We start from the raw sequence: 21,805 nt of genomic DNA, 5'->3' as shown, positions 1-21,805 counted from the left end.
GAGATTAAGACTAGTCACGATTCACTAGTTCCCCTGCGACAGTGAATCTTACCAGTTTAACTAGATAAGACTAGTCACGATTCACTAGTCCCCCTGCGACAGTGAATTCCACCAGTTTAACTAGATAAGACTAGACACGATTCACTAGTTCCCCTGCAACAGTGAATCCTATCAGTTTAGCAAGATAAAATGAGTAACAATTCACTAGTCCCCCTGCGACAGTGAATTCTCCTCCACAGGAGATAAAACTAGTAACTATTCACTAGTCGCCCTGTGACAGTGAATCCTCCTCCACAGGAGATAAAATGAGTAACAATTCACTGGTCCCCCTGCGACAGTGAATCCTCCTACACAGGAGATAAAACTAGTCACAATTCAAAAGTCCCCCTGCGACAGTGAATCCTCCTACACAGGAGATAAGACTGGTCACCACCAGCCTGTGCCTATATTCTTACTTTCGATTATTGGCATTTCTCTGCGAAACAGCAGTCAGTACTTAGTCTTTAGTCCACTCAGCCTTAGTTGAGTTAGCATCATGGCTACTGATATATATGTACAGTCAGGGAAAGCTCCGCATTACCCACTGTTCGGAGCATTGGTGGTCGATGAATCGTGACGAAGCAACAGCCAGACCCCACGTGTCTGGTAACTGTGAGTGGGAGGGAGGGTGGCAGGGGGTGGGAGAGTTTGGAGAGTTGCTCACGTCACAGTATCATTAGCCTATGATAATGCGTCCAGTGTAGTCTCATGGTGCAAAAGTGGTATGTTGTTTGTGGTATCACACTGTTCTCTCAGTCTGTCTACATAACTGCATATATAATACATGTTTACTGTAAAAAGTATACTTTTTTGCCTTCGTTTTGTAATGTTCGATAGGAATAATAGTTACAGAGACTGATCTCATAATTAGAACTTCCCATGTCGTTCTGTCTAAAGGGAAAAGAATAGTCTGTTAATCGCTCATATAGTTTTTTTTTATTATTATTATTATCACACACTACCCCAGACTTGAAGATCGAGATGAATAATTATCAGAATAAGACTGGAAATGTTTGCAGGCTGATGTTTATAGTGCGATGACAATGGATAAATAATTAAACAAATTTATAAGGATTTACACACATACACACACACACACACACACATATATATATACTGCATATATATATATATATATATATATATATACAGTAAGCCCCCGCATTTGGCGATCCAATTAGTCTGGCGAAACTACCGCCAAATGCGAATTTCGCCAAACGCGAGTTCTTTTTACCATATAAATTGCCTATAAAGTGCCTCCATCAGTCTTTGGTCATTGCCAAAGTCCCCCGTTTGACCCCTAAAACACCATCTTTCGAGCTGAAATAAAATCTTTTGCCTTCACATATTAATACACATGTAGAAAACAGACCAATAAACAATAAATAAAGCTAATAAGACATGATATAAAGGTTGTAACTAACCGTAAATAGAGTGAAGATAGGCTTGCTTGGCTGGGGAGGTCGGAGTAGCAGTGGGGGCAGCTTAGTTGCTACCACCACTTTCCTCATCACTCTCCCCCTCCTCCCCCATAACCCCCTTAGCAACCATTTGTCTCGCTTGATCATCCACTTCATCGAAGCCAGAAAAGTCAGCATCCAGCTTAAAGAGGGCAGCGAAGCTTGGCTGGGGAGGTTGGGGAGGTTGGGGTGGCTGGGGAGGTTGGGATGGCTGGGGAGGTTGCGGCTGTTCTTGTGGCTGCTTTTGGGGCTGTTCTTGTGGCACATCGAGTGGGGGGGACCGCCAGGGGACCGCCAAGTTTGAATTCAAATCGCCAAGCGCGCATTCGGTGGTCCGTGGCCACCCTACTGCCAAAAGTGAGTTTCGCCAAGTTGAAATTCGCCAAACGCGGGGGCTTACTGTATATATATATATATATATATATATATATATACTGCATATATATATATATATATATATATATATATATATATATATATATACTGCATATATATATATATATATATATATATATATATATATATATATATATACATATATATATATATATATATATATATATATATATACTATATATATATATATATATATATATACATATATATATATATATATATATATATACTGCATATATATATATATATATATATATATATATATACAGTGACTGTTTTCGAGTCAACATAGAATATAAATATATGTTATATCGTTACGAATATCTCCTGGGGAACCGTCTAAAGTCGTGAGGGAATGAAAGCATTCAAACCTCTGTCCGAACCCAGCAAACTTCCATAACTTTCCTGACATCATTAACTCTACAGACACCTACGTAATTTTGTTAAATAATATGCTAGCATCATATTGTCATATATCCTTACTAAAGTAACTCAAACACATCGTCCAAGTCATACACTGCAGACTTACATGTGCTTCCCAACCTATCACCAAACCCTTCTCTGCCCCCAATCCCCCTCCTCCTCCTCCTCCTTCACACTCACAGTTACCAGACATATGAGGTCTGGCTGCTGCTTCACATTCACCCTTCTCACACCAGTGCTTCGAGAGGTGGGTAATGCGGAACTTTTCCTGACTGTACAGGAAGCCAAGGAAATGGGGCTTACCAATCCCCAGGAAATTAAAGACTGTGTGCTCTCACGGTACACTCTTGAACAGCAGCGTGAGAGTCATGCCCGTGAAGAGCGTAAAATTCAACGCGAACATGAGCGAGAACAGCACGAGGAACGTGAGAGAAAATGTGAACACAAGCGAGAACAATGCGAACACAAGCGTGACGAGCGCAAGGCACGTGAGAAACATGAAGTTGAGATGCTGAAGCTCAAATGAGACTCCTTGGCTTCAGGCACATTTGGTGCAGCTGACCCGAGCATGAGTGCTCCCCCTGCACATGTTCTGGCAACCCCGGGCCTCAAGCTTCCTTCATATAGGAAGGCAAGTGAATCGAGCCATTCATAGCTCGTTTTGAAACATGGTGCAGCTGTACCAGCTGGATCAAGCAGCCAAGCGGCTCCAGTTTCTTAGCTTGTTTGAGGGCCCTGCCCTCGATATTCTCCACAGAATTCATGGAGACAATCTCACATATGAGATGATGAAGGCTGCACTCATCAAAGCGTATGGTCTCACAGCTGATGACGTCAAGAGTCAGTTTATGAGGGCGCTTCTCCAAGAAAAGGAGACTGCTGTTCAGTTCCTCGACTGTCTCAGTGCTTACTTAGATGTGTGGATGGAGAAAGATGATACCCCTTGCATGCAAGAGGGGATAATTGACCTCATGCTGCACACACAGCTAGAGAAGTCGTGGCCTGCTGAGCTTATGGCTCAGCTTAAAATCTGCCAGGTAAGGGATGCCAGCCAAATGGTGGAAAAGGCTGATACATTCTTCACTGTGCGTATGGGTACCAAACTCGTAAGCAACAGATCTGGAGCAGGAAAGCTGACAAGTCTGGGAAGCCATTTCATACCAAACCCCAGCATCAAGGCCGTTCTCAGAATCATGGCCAAGGTTCAAATAAACCGCAGAAGAAGGACCAGGGGCAAAATAAGCAGAAACCCAAATGGAAGAAGTACAAGCAGTACCCTAACCAGCAGCAGTATCTCAAGCAACAGCAGAACAAGGACAAACCACGTAACCCTCAGTCAGGACAATCAACTTTAGTGTACTGGAGGCAGGATGCAAACACAGCTTTCATTCCACAACAAGCACATAATAGTGCCATCCCCACCAGTACAGGTACTTCCCCACAGTTCACTAGTCCCTCTGCAATAGTGAACTCTCCACCACATGTGGTCAATGCTCCAACTCCTCAGATGGTGAGCACGACCACTCAGGCATCTAGTTCTCAGGGCATCACATTTGCTGCATCGTTCATTCCGTAGTCTCATCAAAGACTGGCTGCTACCTCCTCGGACCCTTCCACCAGCAACACTGCCTTTCTTGTTCAGCCAGGGTTTGTGGGGTGTGTTTCCGTAAATGTTCTGAGAGACAATGGTTCCAGGTTGCTCCATCAAGCAGAGTTTAGTTCAGCCCGATGAGTACACAGGTAGGCAGATCCAAGTTAGACTTACTGATGAATCAGTTCCCTGAAGCACATATCCAGATGGCATCTCCTTTCTACACTGGCTTGACAGCTGCTATTGTCATGCTAGAACCTTTGTTTGACCTCATTATAGGTAATATACCAGGCGTCAAAAATAGTTGCGCCATAGATATTGCTACTCAGACTTCAGCTGTTGCAGTAACACAAGCCATGGTCAAGGCTCTGAACCATGTCACCCCATTGACCGTCGCAACGCTGCAAGATCTGATTCACAGTAAAGATGTTGCCCAAGAATAACAGTCTGACCCGATACTTGCCTCAGTGCATAAGAAGCCGGAGGGTAATGTGATTAGTATTCATGGGGAGGTCAAGCCAGGTTCCTTCATAAGCAAGGACACCTGTACCGTGAGTCACAAACACCCCAGGGCAAGGTTTGACTGCAGTTTGTTGTTCCCGCAAAGTATCGCTGAGCAGTGTTTGAATTAGGTCATTGTTCAGTGATGGGACGTCACATGGGTCAAAAGAAAACCTCTGACCGCATCCATGCTGACTTTTTTTGGCAGGAATGGGACAGGAAATAACTAGGCTTGTGCATTCCTGCAATGTGTGTCAGCGTACCGCTGACTGGGGACGTGTCCGTCCTGCGCCATTGAAACTAATGCCTATAATCTCTGAACCGTTTGAGAGAGTAGCAGTTGACATTGTTGGGCCAATCTCTCCTAGGGCTAGTGATGGATCAAAGTATATCCTCACTATCGCTGATTTCAGTACACGGTGCCCTGAAGCCGTGGCCTTTAAGAATACAGAGGTTGTCACTGTTGCGGAGGCATTGATTGAAGTGTTCTGACACGTACGGTAGGTATCCCCAAGGAGGTCTTAAGTGACCGGGGTTTGCAGTTCACCTCTGTGATGATGAATGAAGCATTCAGGTTGTTGTCCATCCGAGGCTTGCAAACTACGCTCTATCATCCCATGTGTAACGGGTTGTGTAAGAGGTTCAACAGGACTCTCAAGAAGATGCTAAAGCACATGGCCGCTAAACAGCCAAATGAATGGCCGTGGTTCATTGTCCCTCTTCTGTTTACTTATCAAGAAGCCCTACAGCATTCTTTGAAGTTCTCACCTTTTGAACTGGTGTATGGAAGGTCGGTCCGTGGGCCACTTCAAGTCCTTCATGAGTTATGGGACAATGAAGAACCCGACCCTGAAGTCAAGACAACCTACACCTACATCTTTGATCTAGCTGACCTCCTCAATGTGTGAGTTGGCTAAAGAACTGATCAAGGAGCGCGAAGTTCAGATAGCTAATTACGATAAGAAAGCAAAGCTTCGGAAGTTCAGTCCAGCCGATAAATGCTTGGTGTTACTCCCCACTGCCCAGAACAAGTTGTTGGCACAATGGAAGGGTCCATATGATGTAGTAGAGTGCATTTCATACCTCAACTACATAATCCAGATGGGGAATCTTCATAAAAGGTTCCACGTTAACATGTTGAAGGCTTATCATGAATCAAACCCCGAGGAGATTGGCCCACGAGTAGCTGACGACAGTGACCAGCCACTGGAAGAAACTGGGGCAGCTGCGGTGATCCCAGTTGATGACCATGATGATGAGCCCTCAACCATTCAGTCCCGGCAGGAGACTATCAGAGATGCCTTACTTAACACTGACTTAGCATTAGGTGACCAGAATGCCATAAGGTCACTGCTCTGTTGGTATGCTGATGTCTTCTCTGACCAACTTAGACTCGCAAAGATTGTCACAAAATTGAGTTGACCAGCAATACTCCCATAAAGGTTAAGCCATATCTGATTCCCATGTGACTACTGGACGCAGTAAACAAGGAAATCGCCGACATGGAGACAGCAGGTATTAGTGAAAAGTCCTCATCTCCTTACTGTAGTCCAATGGTAGTAATCCAAAGAAGGATGGTGGTGTCAGGATTTGTGGCGATTATAGGAGGCTAAATGCAATCACCAAAGTAGATGCTGAGACAGTGAGTGACCATATTGCTGTCTTCTCCAAGCTGGCAGGGTCACAATATTTCACGAGCTTGATTTGGCGAAGGGATTCTTCCAGATTCCCCTTCATCCCGAAAGCCATCAGTTCACTGCCTTCGCTACTCCTAGGGGTTTGTACCAGTATAAAGTCCTACCATTTGGACTTACCAATTCCCCAGCAGTATTCAATCGAGCCATGAGACAAGTGCTCCATGGTATCATAGTAGAAATGTTCATTGATGATGTTCTTGTTCATTCTGCCACGTTGGAGGAGCACCTCAGACTCTTGGAAATTGTCTTCAGTAGACTCCAGTGTTTCAACATGACCGTGAAGCCTAGCAAGTGTAAAACTGTGCACAGTGAGGTGGAGTTCCTCGGACATGTTGGCAACAATCGCTGCAGGTGTCAGGGCGATAAGATCAGAAGGGTTAGGGAAGCCCCGAGACCCATGACCAAGAAACAGGTTAGGGCATTCCTCGGCCTAGTGGGGTATTATAGAAACTTTATCCCCAACTTTGCCCTCATTGCTCAGCCATTGTATGAGATGCTTTGGAAACATGCTCCAAATACCATCGAATGGGGAGAAGTGCAAGGGAGATCTTTTGCCACCCTCAAGAATATGCTGTGTAAGGAGCCTATCTTGCAGTTGCCTGATTCCAATAAACCTTTCGTGCTGCGCACTGATGCTTCACAAGATGGAGTAGGTGCTATACTAATGTAAGAATCGGAAGGTGGAATTTTCCCAGTGGCATATCACAGCCGTAAGCTAAAACCTGCCGAGAGGAATTACAGTACTGTTGAGAAGGAACTCTTGGCTGTGGTTGACGGTGTTAAGAAATACTACTACAATTTATATGGAGCACCATTCACTCTGGAAACCGATCATGTGCCACTCACTAGCCTCAGCATAACTAAGACGGCTAATGCAAGATTGACACGCTGCACACTGTATTTGCAGCAGTTTAACCTTGTTGTTAGATACATCAAGGGAAGTGGCAATGTAGGTGCAGACTTGATGTCTCGCCTGCTAACTGATGACTAACACGGGCAATTGTTGTACACTGGGGTCCATAAGACAGGGGTCCTGAGAGATTTGGGTAATCCAAGGACTAGCTTGGTTTCCTATATCTTGCTCGTAGGTCACATAGGACACATTGTGTCCAGAGTTTGTACATACATGGGTTAAGAGGAAAGTCTGAGACCCCCGCAGAGGCAATCCGAGGCTGTGTCTGAATTACCTTGTGGTGTCTCGAGCATGGGCCTCTATGAGGATTCCTGGAGAATGCACAATATCCACATGAGTGTTCACACTACGTTGGGTGTTAAAATGAGACCTGTCTAAGATTGCGTGGGGATTCTTAGCTTGACGATATTAATCGTAAGTGTAGAGTTAGGTTTAACCAGTAAACTGGATGTTCTGAGAGATTTGAGCAATCCAAGGACTATGTTTCCTGGTTAATAATGTATCCATTAAGAAAATAATAGTGTACTTTTTGAAGCATGTGTACTGACTACTATGCAGAGAGAGAAATTGTAACTCAATAAAAATTGTTTACCATATTGACACTTTTGATGCTCCATCTTCATTGATTTCGCAGGTACAGTTGGCAGGTGCAGCAGTTTACCGTCCAGATCAGCTGATCATCTCTGCCGCATGCTGCCACCTCTTCTTTTCTGCCTCGTAGTCTCTATTTACTATTAATTTGTATTACATCATTTTACACATAGGTACAGTTATACTACAACTGTCACATCTACGCCATGTATGACATACACCAAACTACATAACAATTAGTTGTTAATGTAAATGCAGCAAACTTTTTGCTCAGTTTGACCTGAGTACAGAATTTTTCACCATCATCATGGAGTTTTTTCCCTCAAACTTGCTTCTATTAACTTGACCTGCCGCGTCCCGGAGACGTGAATTCACGTCCTCACATGATGTGCACTCGTATCCCGGAGACGTGAATTAACGCGGCAACATTGCAAGGTCCCTAGTTTGCACAATTTTCAATTTTTGCGAGTGATTTCGCGAGTGATTTTTGGCACATATACACGGGACTCCTTCCTCTATTCCTCTACAAGATGCCAAGCAGGGACAATGCCTTACACCGCATAACCTCTCCCCCCCTCCTGCACGCCATTGTCTCGGCAATTCACCTGTTACCAGTGACCTGGCCAATAAAGACATTCAGGGCCAGAGTGATTCCTCAATCGATGACAATGTGGAGGACAAAGTTTACATAGCATTAGAGGAAGAAACAGACAGAATTGATGATCAGGTAATGTGGGAAAAAAAGGTCATGAATGGTGATGAGTTAGTGAGTGAAACAATGCTTATAATGCCTATATTACTGTTTGAAAACCAATATACTCTTGTACTACATATAAATTCGTACCAAGTAAATAAATAAATACTGTTTATGAGTGGATAAAATAGTTACCATCCCATAGAACTCGTTTTCTTTGGTGCCAGCCTGTTAGAAAATCCAGTTAGGTAAGGAGGTACTCGTACCTAGACCAAGTATTTTAAACCTCAGGTGAGCGATTTCTCTATGAATTTTCGATGTTTCTCACCAAAAGCGGATGTTTGAGCCAAAAAAAGAAAGGTCCAAAAATGTCGGGACTAGGGCGTACCACTGCCCAGAAAACGTCGGGATGGGGCGGGTTAAATACAAGGTTTTTACACTGATTGGCGACAGTGATTTTCTCTTGTAGCAGGATAGTACACACACCACAGTGTGAATCTGGTGTGACTTAAATAGAATGTAAATATCACCTACTGTTAACTTTTCTATGAAAATTTTCATTTTGATGGGGCATAATGTCACGAATTGGTGGATGAGTTTGAGAGAGTGTGTAAGAAACGGAACCTAAAGGTGAATGTAGGGAAGAGTAAAGTGATGGTCTTTGAGAGAGGTGAAGTTAGTGAATGTACAGCGAGGTTGGATGGTGAGGAATTGGAAAATGTGAGTACGTTTAAGTATTTGGGTAGTGTGATGAGTAAGGATGGAGGTTTGGAGGGTGAAGTGCTTGAAAGGGTACAGCAGGGAAGAAAGGTTGCTGGTTCCTTGAAAGCAGTGATAAGAAACAGGGAAGTGAGCATGGAAGTGAAAAAGTTACTACATGACAGTATTGTGATACCAACTCTAACATACGGAAGTGAAGCTTGGACATTGTTGGAAGGACACAAGTCAAGAGTGAGAGCAGTGGAAATGATGTTATTTAAGAGGAGCCTGTGGAGTCACGTGGAGAGACAGGCTGACGAATGAGGATATAAAGGAGCGTTGTGGTGTGGATGTGGATGTGATAGGAAGTGTTATGAGGAACACACTGAGGTGGTTTGGCCATGTGGAGAGGATGGAGGGTGACAGACTGACGAAGAGAATGTATGTGAGTGAGGTGGAAGGGGGAAGAGGGAGGGGGAGGCCGAGGATGAGATGGAGGGATGGGGTGGAGAGGTATATGAGAGAGGGGGGTGTGAGTTGGGAGCAGGGCAGTGAAATGGCGGGGGACAGGGCGACTTGGAGGCGATTTGTTTGTGGCCACCCCAAACGGGATTGAGGCGTCTGGCAATAGATAGATAGACAGTATTAGTATCATATAGCGGAATGTCTGAATTTCATTGAAATCCATTCATTTTCACTCAGTCCGTTAACTGCCTCACTTTTGCACTCAGATCGTAATGAGTTTTCATAAACCTTGTCATTGTTTTCATAAGTGACTGTCTTTTTGTAGAGACAATGAGTTTCACTGAGCGAAACCTGTTGGTGTAACTGTCATTCCCAAGTATCGTTTTTCCAACCACTGATTTTGGGCCGTGCCCAGCCAGCTTACATGCTTTAGTCGGTGTCGCGCAACTTCAGGAGTAGAGTCACTGTCCCAGTGCTGAAAGTGGAGCCCCCTCTAGCACCTACAGTCTCCAGAGTTCAACGATTCCCTGTATTTCCCCGCCGAGTTTGGTGAGCGGTTGCAGTGAGTTGACCAACGAGCAGCAGTCTGCCCCAGCAGAGATGTCCAGTCTTGTGTAGCTTCAGCTCCATTCCCTTCACTGACCAGTATTTTCATTCGTTTCCTTAGCCTTAAGTCTGATTAGCTTTTGAATGAGTGAATGAGTGTATTTCCTTTGATATTTGAATTCATTAGTCCCCCTGCGACAGTGAATTCCCCCCTTGAATTCATTTTTGAGATTTATGTAAATTTATTTTATTGTAATCAATAAATTTGCAGATCTTTTCTTTGAGCTTATTTAACTGTATTAATGGTGTTTGATTTCTCCATATTGAGCTTTAGTTTGCTACTCCCAGTTAGCATAAACTTATATTAACCTGCGGTGTCCCGTGGACGTGATTTAACGTCCACACGTTTTGTGACTGCCTATCCCGTTCATGTACTTAAACGCGAATCAATTGCAAGATCCCTAATTTGCACAATTTTCAATTTTCGCGAGTGATTTTTGGTACGTATACACAGGACACCTTCCTCTACAAAGATGCCAGGCAGGGACAATGCCTTACCCAGCATGACCTCTTCCCCCTCTGCACGCCATTGTCTCAGCAATTCACCTGTTACCAGTGACCTGGCCAGTAAAGTCATGTCATGCCACGGTACGAAATTCAGGGCCAGATTGATTTCCCAGTCGATGACAATGTGGAAGACAAACTTTACATAGCATTATAGGAAGAAACAGTCAGAAATGATGATCAGGTAATGTCACCAAAAAAGGTCAGGTATGTTGATGTGTTTCATGAAACAATGCTTATATTGCCCATATTACTGTGTGAAAACCAATATTCTCTCATACTACATATATATTTGTACCAAATAAATAAATACCGTTTATGAGTAGTGTGGAATTGTTACACTCCCATAGAACTCGTTTTCTTTGGAGCCAGCCTGATAGAAAACACAGTCAGGTGAGGAGGTACTGTTACCTGAATCAAGTATTTTAAACCTCAGGTGAGCGATTTCTCTATGATTTTTCGATGTTTCTCACCAAAAGCGAAGGTTTGAGCCAAATAAAATTTTTTCCAAAAATGGTCAGGATTGGGGGGTCAGTGGTGGAAAAGTGGTCGGGATGGGATGGGTTAATCACAACTGGTATTTAGGCCAGTTCTTTTGTATTAAAACTTAAATCCGTTGTGCCAGCCAGGAGTTAAGCATCAGCAAGAACTTGTTCATTATTATTATTAATTATTGATTGTCAGGGGGTAAAGATCACACTTTCTCAGAGGCTAACAGTACTAATGATACAGCATTCGTGAGTAGATAGTCTCTGCTGAGTACTGTTGAGAAAGTTTATAAAATTCTTGTCCTTAGAGAATCGGCAACATAAGCCAGCATAAAGTAAAACTACTTGATTTCACGTCAATTCTTTGTCTTTACTTTCCAGTAATATCAGAATTTATTCCTAAATTACATTTCCCCCATGACATATACTGTATATATATACAGTAATCCCTCTACTGTCCAACATAATAGAGCCAAAGGCATGTCTGGAAAGTGGTCCCATCTGGAAAGTGGGCCCCTGGCTCCTGAACAGGTACTTATGGGCCCTAAGCCAGCCTAACTTTGAAAGCCACCTAAATAACCTCCTACCGGACATGCATAGCACCTATTTAAACCTATTTAAGACCCTATTCACACCAAAAATGGACATAAAGCATGAAATAAATGAAAAGGAACCACAGAATGAGGAATTAGAAGTGACTGTACCTCAGCCAGGGTATTTACAGCACGTTTGTGGCCGCCTTCTCTAAGGCTTTGGCAGTGGTGAAAATGCTCTTGAAGCACCTACAGTAATCCAGTGTTGTGCTGCACTTACAGTAATTCTTTGCACTGTGAGTTATAATTGTTTAACACTGCACATTGTTAATTGCACCACGCCAGTTTCAACCGCCAGTTTGCACTCCACAGTTAATCCTTTGCACCCTACATTCTAATTTCTTAACACTGCACAACAATGTAAATTCCCGTGTGGTCTAGTGGTGAGGTATTGCAGTTTTTTCACAAAAAACGAGCACATGCACCATCCACTGCAATCAGCATCTACTCGTGATCGCAGTTAAGCAGTAACTGGTGGTGAGGGAGGAGCAGGGTTGCCAAATCGGATCTCGGCCACATTATCACACTCAATTTTCATTACCAAATTTAACTTTTCATTACCAAATTCGTAAAGCTAGCATTTATTCTTCACTAATTATATATGCAAGTGGAAATAAATGTAATCACTCCTCTTATAATTAACATTATGTTGATTATTTTCACACTATGTAAGCTATGGTCTGACAGATCTAAACTGGCGGCTGGGGTGGGGTGCAAAGCTCTGTACAGTATTGCCACGTTTTCCATACGTGCGATGCCCTCTCTCTCTCTCTCTCTCTCTCTCTCTCTCTCTCTCTCTCTCCTGGGGGGAGATGTTTGTCACCCTGGGGAATTTTGTTTCTTTTATGAGTGACTTATAAACTTATGTTTTCATTTCTATATTTTGTTTTTATTGTATCTAATTATATTTAAAAATATTTATTATTGGGGGCTGGTTGAGTTGCCATCCTGTCTGAGTCAAGGACACAAAGGAAAGTGAACCAAGACGCTTTGGCCGGGTTAGACTGGGTAGGTGTGAGTGTTGCCACTCGTGAGGGTTTAATATATATTTTTTTTACTAAGAAATTGGTATATTTTTACTCATATTCCTGCGCATTATCTTATAATCATAATTGTGACATTATCACCCACCCAAGAAATAGGGTAAAAGCCAATAAAAGTTCCTACATTTTTTTTTAGCAACACTGTAAAATATTTATGCCACGTTTCTGTATTGCCGTATAAACATTTTATGCATAATAAGTTTACTGTTCTTTCATATATTATAATACACACGTTAACAGTGTATTCATATGTGTTTATTTTATTTGTGCTGCCTTTTACATATATAACAGCCATTTCACACGCGGGTTTGGGAAATATAGCAACACTGTACAGAGATTTGCACCACACCCTAGCCGCCAGTTTAGATCTGTTAGACCATAGCAGATTAATCAGAGACAGCAGACAATCCACCATCTCCATCCTGTGTATCCTCATACGTGTGAAAAATCCGTTTGGGAAGGCATTATTCTGATTCATTACCCAACGAATTCTTCATTACCAAATTGGTCCACATTTGGTAATGAAAAATACCAAATGGCAACCCTGAGAGGGGAGGGGGCAGGGGGGAGGAAGGAAGGGGTGAAGGGGCCATGGTGTAAACAGCTGTTCGGCGTCGAGTGGCAATTTCAAATTACGGGTGGGAAAAAAATCAGATTTGGGGGGGACTTTTCTCTTTTTTTGGCCATTTCTGGGTTCTGAAGGTCTAGGCCCACAATGTCCGGTAAGTGGGGTGTCCAGAAAGTGGGCGTCCTGTGGCACCCCACGGGATGCATACGGACTCAATGAACTCTCTCCACCAATATTTGTCTCTTGCCATCTCCATGTCCCACCAGCACTCCTCTCCAACTTCTCTTTTTGTTGTCCTTAACAAGGTTTCCCTCGGCCTGCCTCTGCCTCTTCTTCCTCTAGCAGTCCACACTGGCACATCCTGTATTAAACTGCCTTCTTATCTATATATGTGCCTCAGCCACTTCCAGTGAGACAGTCTCACATATTCATCAACTGGTTCCACGCTCGTAATATCCCTTACTCTTTCATTTGCAACTTTGTCTTACCACTTTACCCCAAGAATCCTTCTCAGTATTTTATTATCAAATCCTAATACTTTCTGATCTGTTGCAATTGTACTGTACCATGACTTATGCCCGTAAATTTAAATTGGTTTAACCATGGATTTGTAAATTTTTACTTTAGCATGAACCGAAAGCAAATTATTATTCCAAACACATTTCAACATTCCAACAGCTCACCAAGCTTGTCTAATCCTCTCCTCAATTTCACTGTTTAATGATCCATTAGATGATACTATCGTTCCCAGATATTTAAAATTTTCTACATTCTTCACCACACTATTCCCAATTACACAATCGATTTGGTTCTCCACATTCATATTAATAATTTCAGTCTCTCCACAATTTATTACCAATCCCACTTTTTCTCCTGCCTCCGACAGAAAATCAAGCACCCTCTGCATCTCGTAAATACTTCCGCAAATCAGTACAATATCATCAGCATAGTCCAAATCCATCAGCCTCTTATTTTCTTTCCAATTAATTCCTGCACCTGTTCTCCTTACAACCTTTCTTATAACATAATCCATAACCAAAACAAACTGCAAAGGCAAAAGAACTCCTTGTATCACTCCTGACCTAACTTCAAATGGATCACTCAAAGAACCACCCACCATTACCTTACAAAAATTACCTTCATGCAGGGTTCTAATAATATTTACAAACTTTTCTGGTATACCACAGAATCTCATAATTTTCAACATAGCTCCATATGAAACACTATCAAACGCCTTTTGAAAATCTACAAAACTCATACTAAGTGGCATTTTCATCTTATTAGCTTGTTGCATTAGATACCTTACAATAAAAATCTGATCATTACAACCTCGATCCTTTCTAAACCCCTCTTGTTCTTCTTTTAAAATTTTATCAATTACTGGCTCTATTCTGTTCAACAAGATTTTTGAAAAGCCTTTTGCAACTACAGGTGTCAAAGTTATCCCCTCCAATTTCCACACACCCTTAAATCTCCCTTTTTTTGGTATTTTTATAATCACTTTTCCACTCTTCTGGAATTCCACCATTATCCCAAGCCACATCAAAAAGTTTCAAAAGCGCATTCAACTTATCATTTTCCACCTTAAGCATTTCAGGAAATATTCCATCCTCTCCTGAGGCCTTAAAATTCTTTAATCCCTTTATAGATTTTGCTACATCTTCCAAGGTTATATCCCGTTTCTATCCGCAAATCTCTCTTGGCTGGCAAAATGTCCTCTTTAGCTGGGACTGGTCTACTTAGAACAGATTCAAAATGCTCTTTCCACCTTCCTTTTATATCCAGATCTTTAGTCAACAAGTTACCATTTCTATCTCGTACAGGTTTTTTCTTCTTTCTCTTTTCAGTCCCAGTTAACTCCTTTATGGCCTGATACGCTGCTCTTGTGCTCTGACCATTTTTACTTAATTTCTGTCTCTGTTGCCTTTTCATCATACAACCTTCTCTTATCACGTCTAATGAGTCTTTTTACTTCAGAATGTAAACTCCAGTACTTTGCTCTAAGTACTATACTTCAGCTACCTGGCCATCAACATGTTCTTCACTTATTAACATGTTGTTCTTCACTTCTTAACTTCGCCTCTTTCCTTTTCTGAATTGCATTCCATGTTTCATCTGATATCCAGTTTTTCCTTCTCGCTTTTCCCTTTTTCTTAATAGCAACCTTAGCACTCTCATGCAAAACCTCTTTTACCTCTCTCCACATTTAATATCATTGTATTCAGATGCCATCAAAGTCTGCGGGACTAGAAACCTGTTCCTACATTCCCATCGAAACTTTTCCTTCGTGTTCTCATCATTTCTCAGCTCATCAAAATCATATTTATTACTTCCTGTACAATCACCGTTAACGTTTTTCTCAGGTTTTATTTTAATCTTTGACACGACAAGTTGATGATCACTACCTATGTTTGCTCCCCTCCTTATGCAAATATCTTGCAAATAACTCCTATGCCTTCTGTTAATTGCAATGTGGTAAATTTGGTTACAATATCTACCACATGGTGAAATCCAAGTAGTTTTCTGTATTTTTCTATGCTCAAAGATAGTTCCACCAATCGTAAGGTCATTTGCCAAACAAAAGCTTCCAAATCGCACCCCATTTTCGTTTCTTATACCAACACCCTCCTTAACCATACAATCTTCAAAGCCATCCCTACTACTACCAACAAATCGTATTAAAATCACCAATGCAAACTAACACATCATGTCTTGCCACTCTATTCACTACATCCTGCAGCTTCTCATAGAAGTCATCCTTCATTTCATCAGCAGCCTCATTTGTCAGAGCATACCCTACCACCATACTGATGTTACCATGGTCAGATTTTAAACGAGCATAAAGCAAGCACTCATTAATTGGCTCAAACTCACATAGTGCCTTGAAAGCATCTCTACTCAACAGTAAGCCTACTCCTTGGTAATGATTTCCATCACTCCTACCAGAAACCAACAAAGTAATACCATCTTCCAAATTCATTTTATCAACTCCAAGCAACCTCGTTTCTGTAAGAGCACAAATATCTATACTGTATTCCTTGAACACTGAAATAAGTTCTTCCATTTTACCAGCCTGACTGAAAGTTCGAACATTCCAATTTCCTATTCTTAAGGTTCTTTTTGGATGTATAAACTTATTCTTACACCGTGGGATTCTTAGCACCCCCTGCCCACTTAAGGGCTACACGGAACTGAGGGCCATTGCTTCATAACCAGAGTTCATCAAGATTTCTTAGGTAGAAAAATATTTTACCATGGAGCCAGTGCCAGTGGCTCGCAGGAACCAGACAGTGGAGAGAGGAAATTAACTAAAAGAAAAGAAAATGCAGAGGGTTAGGACAGACAAAGTACAAGGGAAAGAGAGACAGCAAAAGAATGTAGATAAAAGTGTCCCTTTTAGTTGCCTCTTACGACAAGCAGGGAATACTGGGGAAGTATTCTATCCCCCCTTCCGCAGGGGATATATATATATATATATATATATATATATATATATATATATATATATAATCTCGAGTTAGAATGGAATCAGATGAAGGTGGAGGGAGGGGAGTGACTGCCAATATTTACTGGATGATAAACAACAACAAATATCAAGTGTAAGAACTTACACAGTTTATAAAACAGAAACCAAATGTAAAACATGCATGTGATGCATTAAATATGTAATCAGCAGAAATCAATCAGTTGAGAAGTACATGACTGTCGCATAAAACAGGTGGTGAATGATAATATACATGGCCGATATGATATGAGATTTGACCAGTTAAGAGAGTTGAGGATATAACTGAGAGTGGTGGAATTACCGGCAGTGTGCGAGCGTGGGGGGATGGTGTCTGATCCTGGAGGCAGTGGAGATAAACTCTGCCATTTTCTAGGCTTATCCTGGAGAAGCGAAGGCGACCTTGGTCTTGGACGGCCACTACCCGTCCAGCCACCAACAGCCCCATGACAGGCAGACTCATCTTACAGAGCTCGCCAACCTGTGAACAGTATCAGTTAATATATCATTAATTGTCGATAGCAGCTATTAGCGAGGTGCTGTAGAGGGATGCCTTCACATGGTGGTATCGGTAGCCTACAGCCTTGGAGCTCTACTGCTCAGTTATACAAATGTCTCTCTACTCGCTCTGTCTCCCCTGAAATGGAGATGGCAGACTATGGGAGAAAGGGAACTTGTGGCTGCAGTACACTAGGTTCCCGTTCAAATAAACCTAGCAATGGTGATGCAATAAGGAAGGGTGGTAACTTACTGTTACTTTTCCCAGCAACTCAGTCATTTTGATGAGCTTGCCCTTGATGCTGGAGGCCGGGTCTGGGAGTGGTGGGAGGTCTGTGGTGTGTGTGACATCACTTCCCTCTTTCACAATGTCCAGTGCCGTCCTAATGGCCTCACGCACCTGTCCGTACCAATATAAACATCAGTTGTGGAGGCTCTGACTGCAAGACTTACCTGCCATGCAGTAAAGGTGCAAAAGTTCCAAGGCAACCAAACACTACACTTCCCACAGCAACCCAAGATTATGAAAATTTTTAACAGTGTTAGTACAAGAACGTTGTGGGAGTAGCTGCTTACCTTCCAGCTGGTGGAGAAAGTGCTGATGTCTGGGAGATGTTCGTGGCACTTCTTCCTCCAGTCTCCAAGATCCACACTGCACAGGTCAGCGTGGTTGATGGCTGAGCCAGCTTCCTCTGCTGTGTTAACACCCTGCAAGCACTCCAGCGTGGCCTCTAGCTTCTTCTTTCCTTCCTCTCCTTCTTGTTTCATAGCCACCACTCTTGCTTTCTCCAGCTCTATCAGCGTCACAGCCGCCTTGTTTTTTTGCAATAATGCTTGGAGTCTTTCCTCCAGCTTTAGGTGCTGGTCACTCCAGTCTGTCAACTGTGCCCAGTATTGGTCCAGCTGGGACTGGGTGTCTTGGCAACCAGTGACCATGCTGCTCACGCTGCTCTTCTGTTCCTCCACCACAGACCACAGCTTCATGCTCAACCCAGCAGGCCTCTTCTGGTCTGTGACATCTGTTTTGACTGGTGCCTCTGCTTCTGTTGCATCTTTTTCACTTGTCTTATCCAAAGCAACTGCTGTTTCCTGTGTCATTTGTGCTTCCTTCACCTGCTGTAACAATGTCTTCATCTGCTGTAACAGTGTCTCCATACCGTAGTTAATAGGGAACTGATCTATGGAGGTGGTGGGATGACAGATGCAGCAGTTAGGACATGACACAATACTATTGGTCGTCATGGTTGTGATGCAGGCAGAACAGTATGTGTGGCCACACGGTAGGGTTCGTGGCCGATGCTCATTTTCATCGTAGGTGATGTAACACACACCGCACTCATTACCCTTGTTCTGTGACACAAGATTAACACTCATTAGTTCCCTGAAAACTTTAGGATCATAGGCACGGATGAAGTTTTAAATTATCATGTAGATTCTCCAAACCCCTTCAGTCATTTTGACATGATATGCATCACAAAAAGTACTTTCTGAAGTTGCGGTCACAGGCTTCATACCACAAGATGTGCCTCAAAATGCCATTTGAACATGGTTTGTGTCACTCGTCCTGCATTTGCAAATCTAAATGCAAACCCAAGAAAAAAAAATATTTTGAATGGAAAAGCTACTTATCACAAAGGCCTCTCTCAGCCAAGAAAGCATTCTGTATAGGAATGACCTGCTCAGAAACTTATGGCCATAAACAAAACGGTTAACATTAACTCATTTATCATGAGAGAAAGCAATAACTGCCGTTCCATGTTCCAGGCTACTGACAGTAATGTGCACATACCATAACAGAAGATGCTACGTAAGTTGTTCAGTACCAGTAATATCTACATTTGTAACATGAAACAGTTGTGCAAAAATATTCCCTATTTCAATACTTATCTACAAGTTGCTTTGTCAACCGAATAAAGCATAAAGTGTATTTCATAATTTCAGTATACTCATCCTGGATAACGTAACAGTAATGTTCTTTAAATAGTTATAAGACAGAGTCACAGAGGATACCAGTAAACTGTGGTTGTGTGTGTGTGTGTGTGTGTGTGTGTGTGTGTGTGTGTGATGTCACCAACTTGTGTGAGTCAATCACTGTGCTCTGATAAAGGCTACCTGATTCAGGGTCACTCAGCCTTTCATTGCCTCTGATATACAGAGCAAAAATCATCAATCACCAGAAACTGTACACACCATTTTGTATCTGCAGTGTTGCAACTGGTAATCTCTAGAACGGCACAGGACTGGTGCTGTGACTGATAACCTCTGGTGTGACACAGGGCTGGTGCTGTGGCTGGTAACCTCTGGTGTGACACAGGGTTGGTGCTGTGGGTGTAACCTCTGGTGTGAGACAGGACTGGTGCTGTGACTGGTAACCTCTGGTGTGAGACAGAACTGGTGCTGTGACTGGTAACCCCTGGTGTGGCACAGGGCTGATGCAGTGACTGGTAACCTCTAGTGTGGCACAGGGCTGGTGCTGTGACACATTTTTCCACTGATCCTGAGAAGTATAACAAACAATATAAGGTCCATCATTAGTCCAACATGCTCAAGCAGGTTAGGTTCACTGAGTACAAGTAAACTCTCAGTAATTCGGTATAATTCAACCAAGACCTATGCTGAATAAAGTAAAACGCCACATATTACATAGTACCTGAAATGACAACATCCAGCAGCAGCACAACACCCCCAGAGGCGACAACAGAGGGATGGTTGGAGCGAGCTGGACGTCCGTGCTATATGGGTGCAAGTCTCCAATAGCCGCGTGCCCCTACTCCCTGGAACCGGCCTGACCCGGACACCTCAGCCCGGGCACATTACCCTCTCACCAGCCCAGCCTACATCAGGATCAGGGTGGAGCTGAATCTTACGCTCCATTCAGCGCCCCAGAGACGGCCTCCAGCCACTCACCCCAGGAGACGGCCTCCAGCCGCTCCACCTGCACTACACACTCCGCCTGCAGGGCCTGTGACGGCCTACAGCTGCACATGGGGGAAGAAGGGTGTCCCCTTTCCACCTGCAGGAGACACAGAGGGCACGACACCGGCGACGGCCTCCTGCTGTGCCTGCAGATGGGAGACGGCCTCCAGCCGCTCCATGCCTGCACGTTGCCCATCACACGGGACTCAGGCAACGGCCTCTAGCCGTGCCCGTAGGCAGGAGATGGCCTCCAGCCGCACCCCGTCTGCTGTCCTGTCAGGAAGTCAGGACCCAGTGACGGCCTCCTGCCACACCGACAGGGTTGGGATGGCCTCCAGCCACCCTCCTCCTGTTGCCCAAGGGACCTTGGCAATGGCCTCCTGCTGTGCCACGGAGGGTAGCTATGAAAGCCCCTCGCCCCCTGTGACTTCACAATGTCTCTTCCCCTACAGCTGTAGCAGAGTTGAGTGTGGCAGCCTCCAGATGGAAACAGACCCGAACAAGGGCTTGTGGCAAGACCCTGTACTATCCCCGGGATTGTTCTCCCCGCAGCTGGTGCCAGACGATGGCCAGCCATTGATGGTCCCTTCCCCGGGACAATGCCGCAGTCCTAATCTGACAGCGGGACACCAGAAAGGGGACCACAGTAGTCGGGATACCAACGGCACACCCCCAGCACCCTGGGGTGAGGCTTCCCCAGTTCCCACCCCAAACGGCACCGCTCTTCCACCAGACAGATACGAGAGGGCCTGGAGAAGCTGTTTGGCCCGTGTTCTGTTGGCCAGACCCCTGTCGACCACCCCCAACACAAGAGGCCCCTCACCACACCCAACCCAAAGGAGATGACCCTCACCCTTGCCCAGGACTAAGGAACTCAAGTGCGTGTATGTGAAATAGTGACTTTCAGTGCCGTACAGTCTACCTATATATCTATCTATAGCCCGACGCCCTAATCCCGCAAAGGGTGGCCGCAGACAAAACGCCTCCAAGTCACTCTGTCACCCACCATTCGACTACCCTCCCCCCAACTCACCCCCCCTCTCCCTCATATACCTCCCAACTCCATCCCTCCACCTCATCCTCGGTCTACCCCTCCCTCTCCCTCCCTCCACCTCACCTACATACACCTTCTTAGTCAGTCTTTCATTCTCCATTCTCTCCACATGTCCAAACCACTTCAGTGTATTTCTCCTAATCTTTTCAACCACATCAACATCTACCCCACAACGTTCCTTCACTTCTTCATTCGTCAACCTGTCCCTCCACGTCACTCCACATGTTCCTCTCAAGTAACTCATTTCCACTGCTCTCACTCTTGACTTGTTCCCCTCTTGCAAGGTCCACGCCTCGCTTCCATACGTCAGGGTAGGGATCACAATACCATCATGCAGTGACTTCTTAACTTCCATACTCACCTCCCTATTTCTCATCACTGCTTTCAGTGTACCAACAACCTTTCTTCCCTGCTGTACCCTTTCACGTACTTCATCCCCCAAAGTTCCATCCTTACTCATCACACTACCCAAGTACTTGAATGCACTCACATTCTCCATATCCTCACCATCCAACCTCACTGCATACTCTGTGACTTCATCCCTCTCAAACACCATAACTTTAC

The 21,805-nt window shown here is 43.8% G+C and overlaps 1 protein-coding gene across 1 annotated transcript in view; it reads right to left on the bottom strand.

Moving 5' to 3' along the window:
- Positions 1-20,366, bottom strand: part of LOC145393982 (uncharacterized) — a 39,129-nt gene extending 18,763 nt beyond the window's left edge. The window contains exons 1-5 of the mRNA XM_080267956.1: positions 20,256-20,366; positions 19,462-19,722; positions 17,848-18,621; positions 17,525-17,671; positions 17,078-17,254 (exon numbers count right to left, since the gene is read on the bottom strand). Of these exons, the coding sequence (XP_080124082.1) occupies positions 17,078-17,254; positions 17,525-17,671; positions 17,848-18,621; positions 19,462-19,722; positions 20,256-20,366 (1,470 nt within the window). The remainder of the gene's footprint in view (positions 1-17,077; positions 17,255-17,524; positions 17,672-17,847; positions 18,622-19,461; positions 19,723-20,255) is intronic.
- Positions 20,367-21,805: the final 1,439 nt, after the last annotated feature.

The sequence above is a fragment of the Coenobita brevimanus genome, chromosome 3 (genome assembly GCF_032717465.1).
Source record: "Coenobita brevimanus isolate Jiangsu-jjx chromosome 3, ASM3271746v2, whole genome shotgun sequence".
In the NCBI taxonomy this organism is placed as follows: domain Eukaryota; kingdom Metazoa; phylum Arthropoda; class Malacostraca; order Decapoda; family Coenobitidae; genus Coenobita; species Coenobita brevimanus.
The sequence above is the reverse complement of the archived record's forward strand: the minus strand, read 5'-3'. Positions and strand labels throughout refer to the sequence as shown.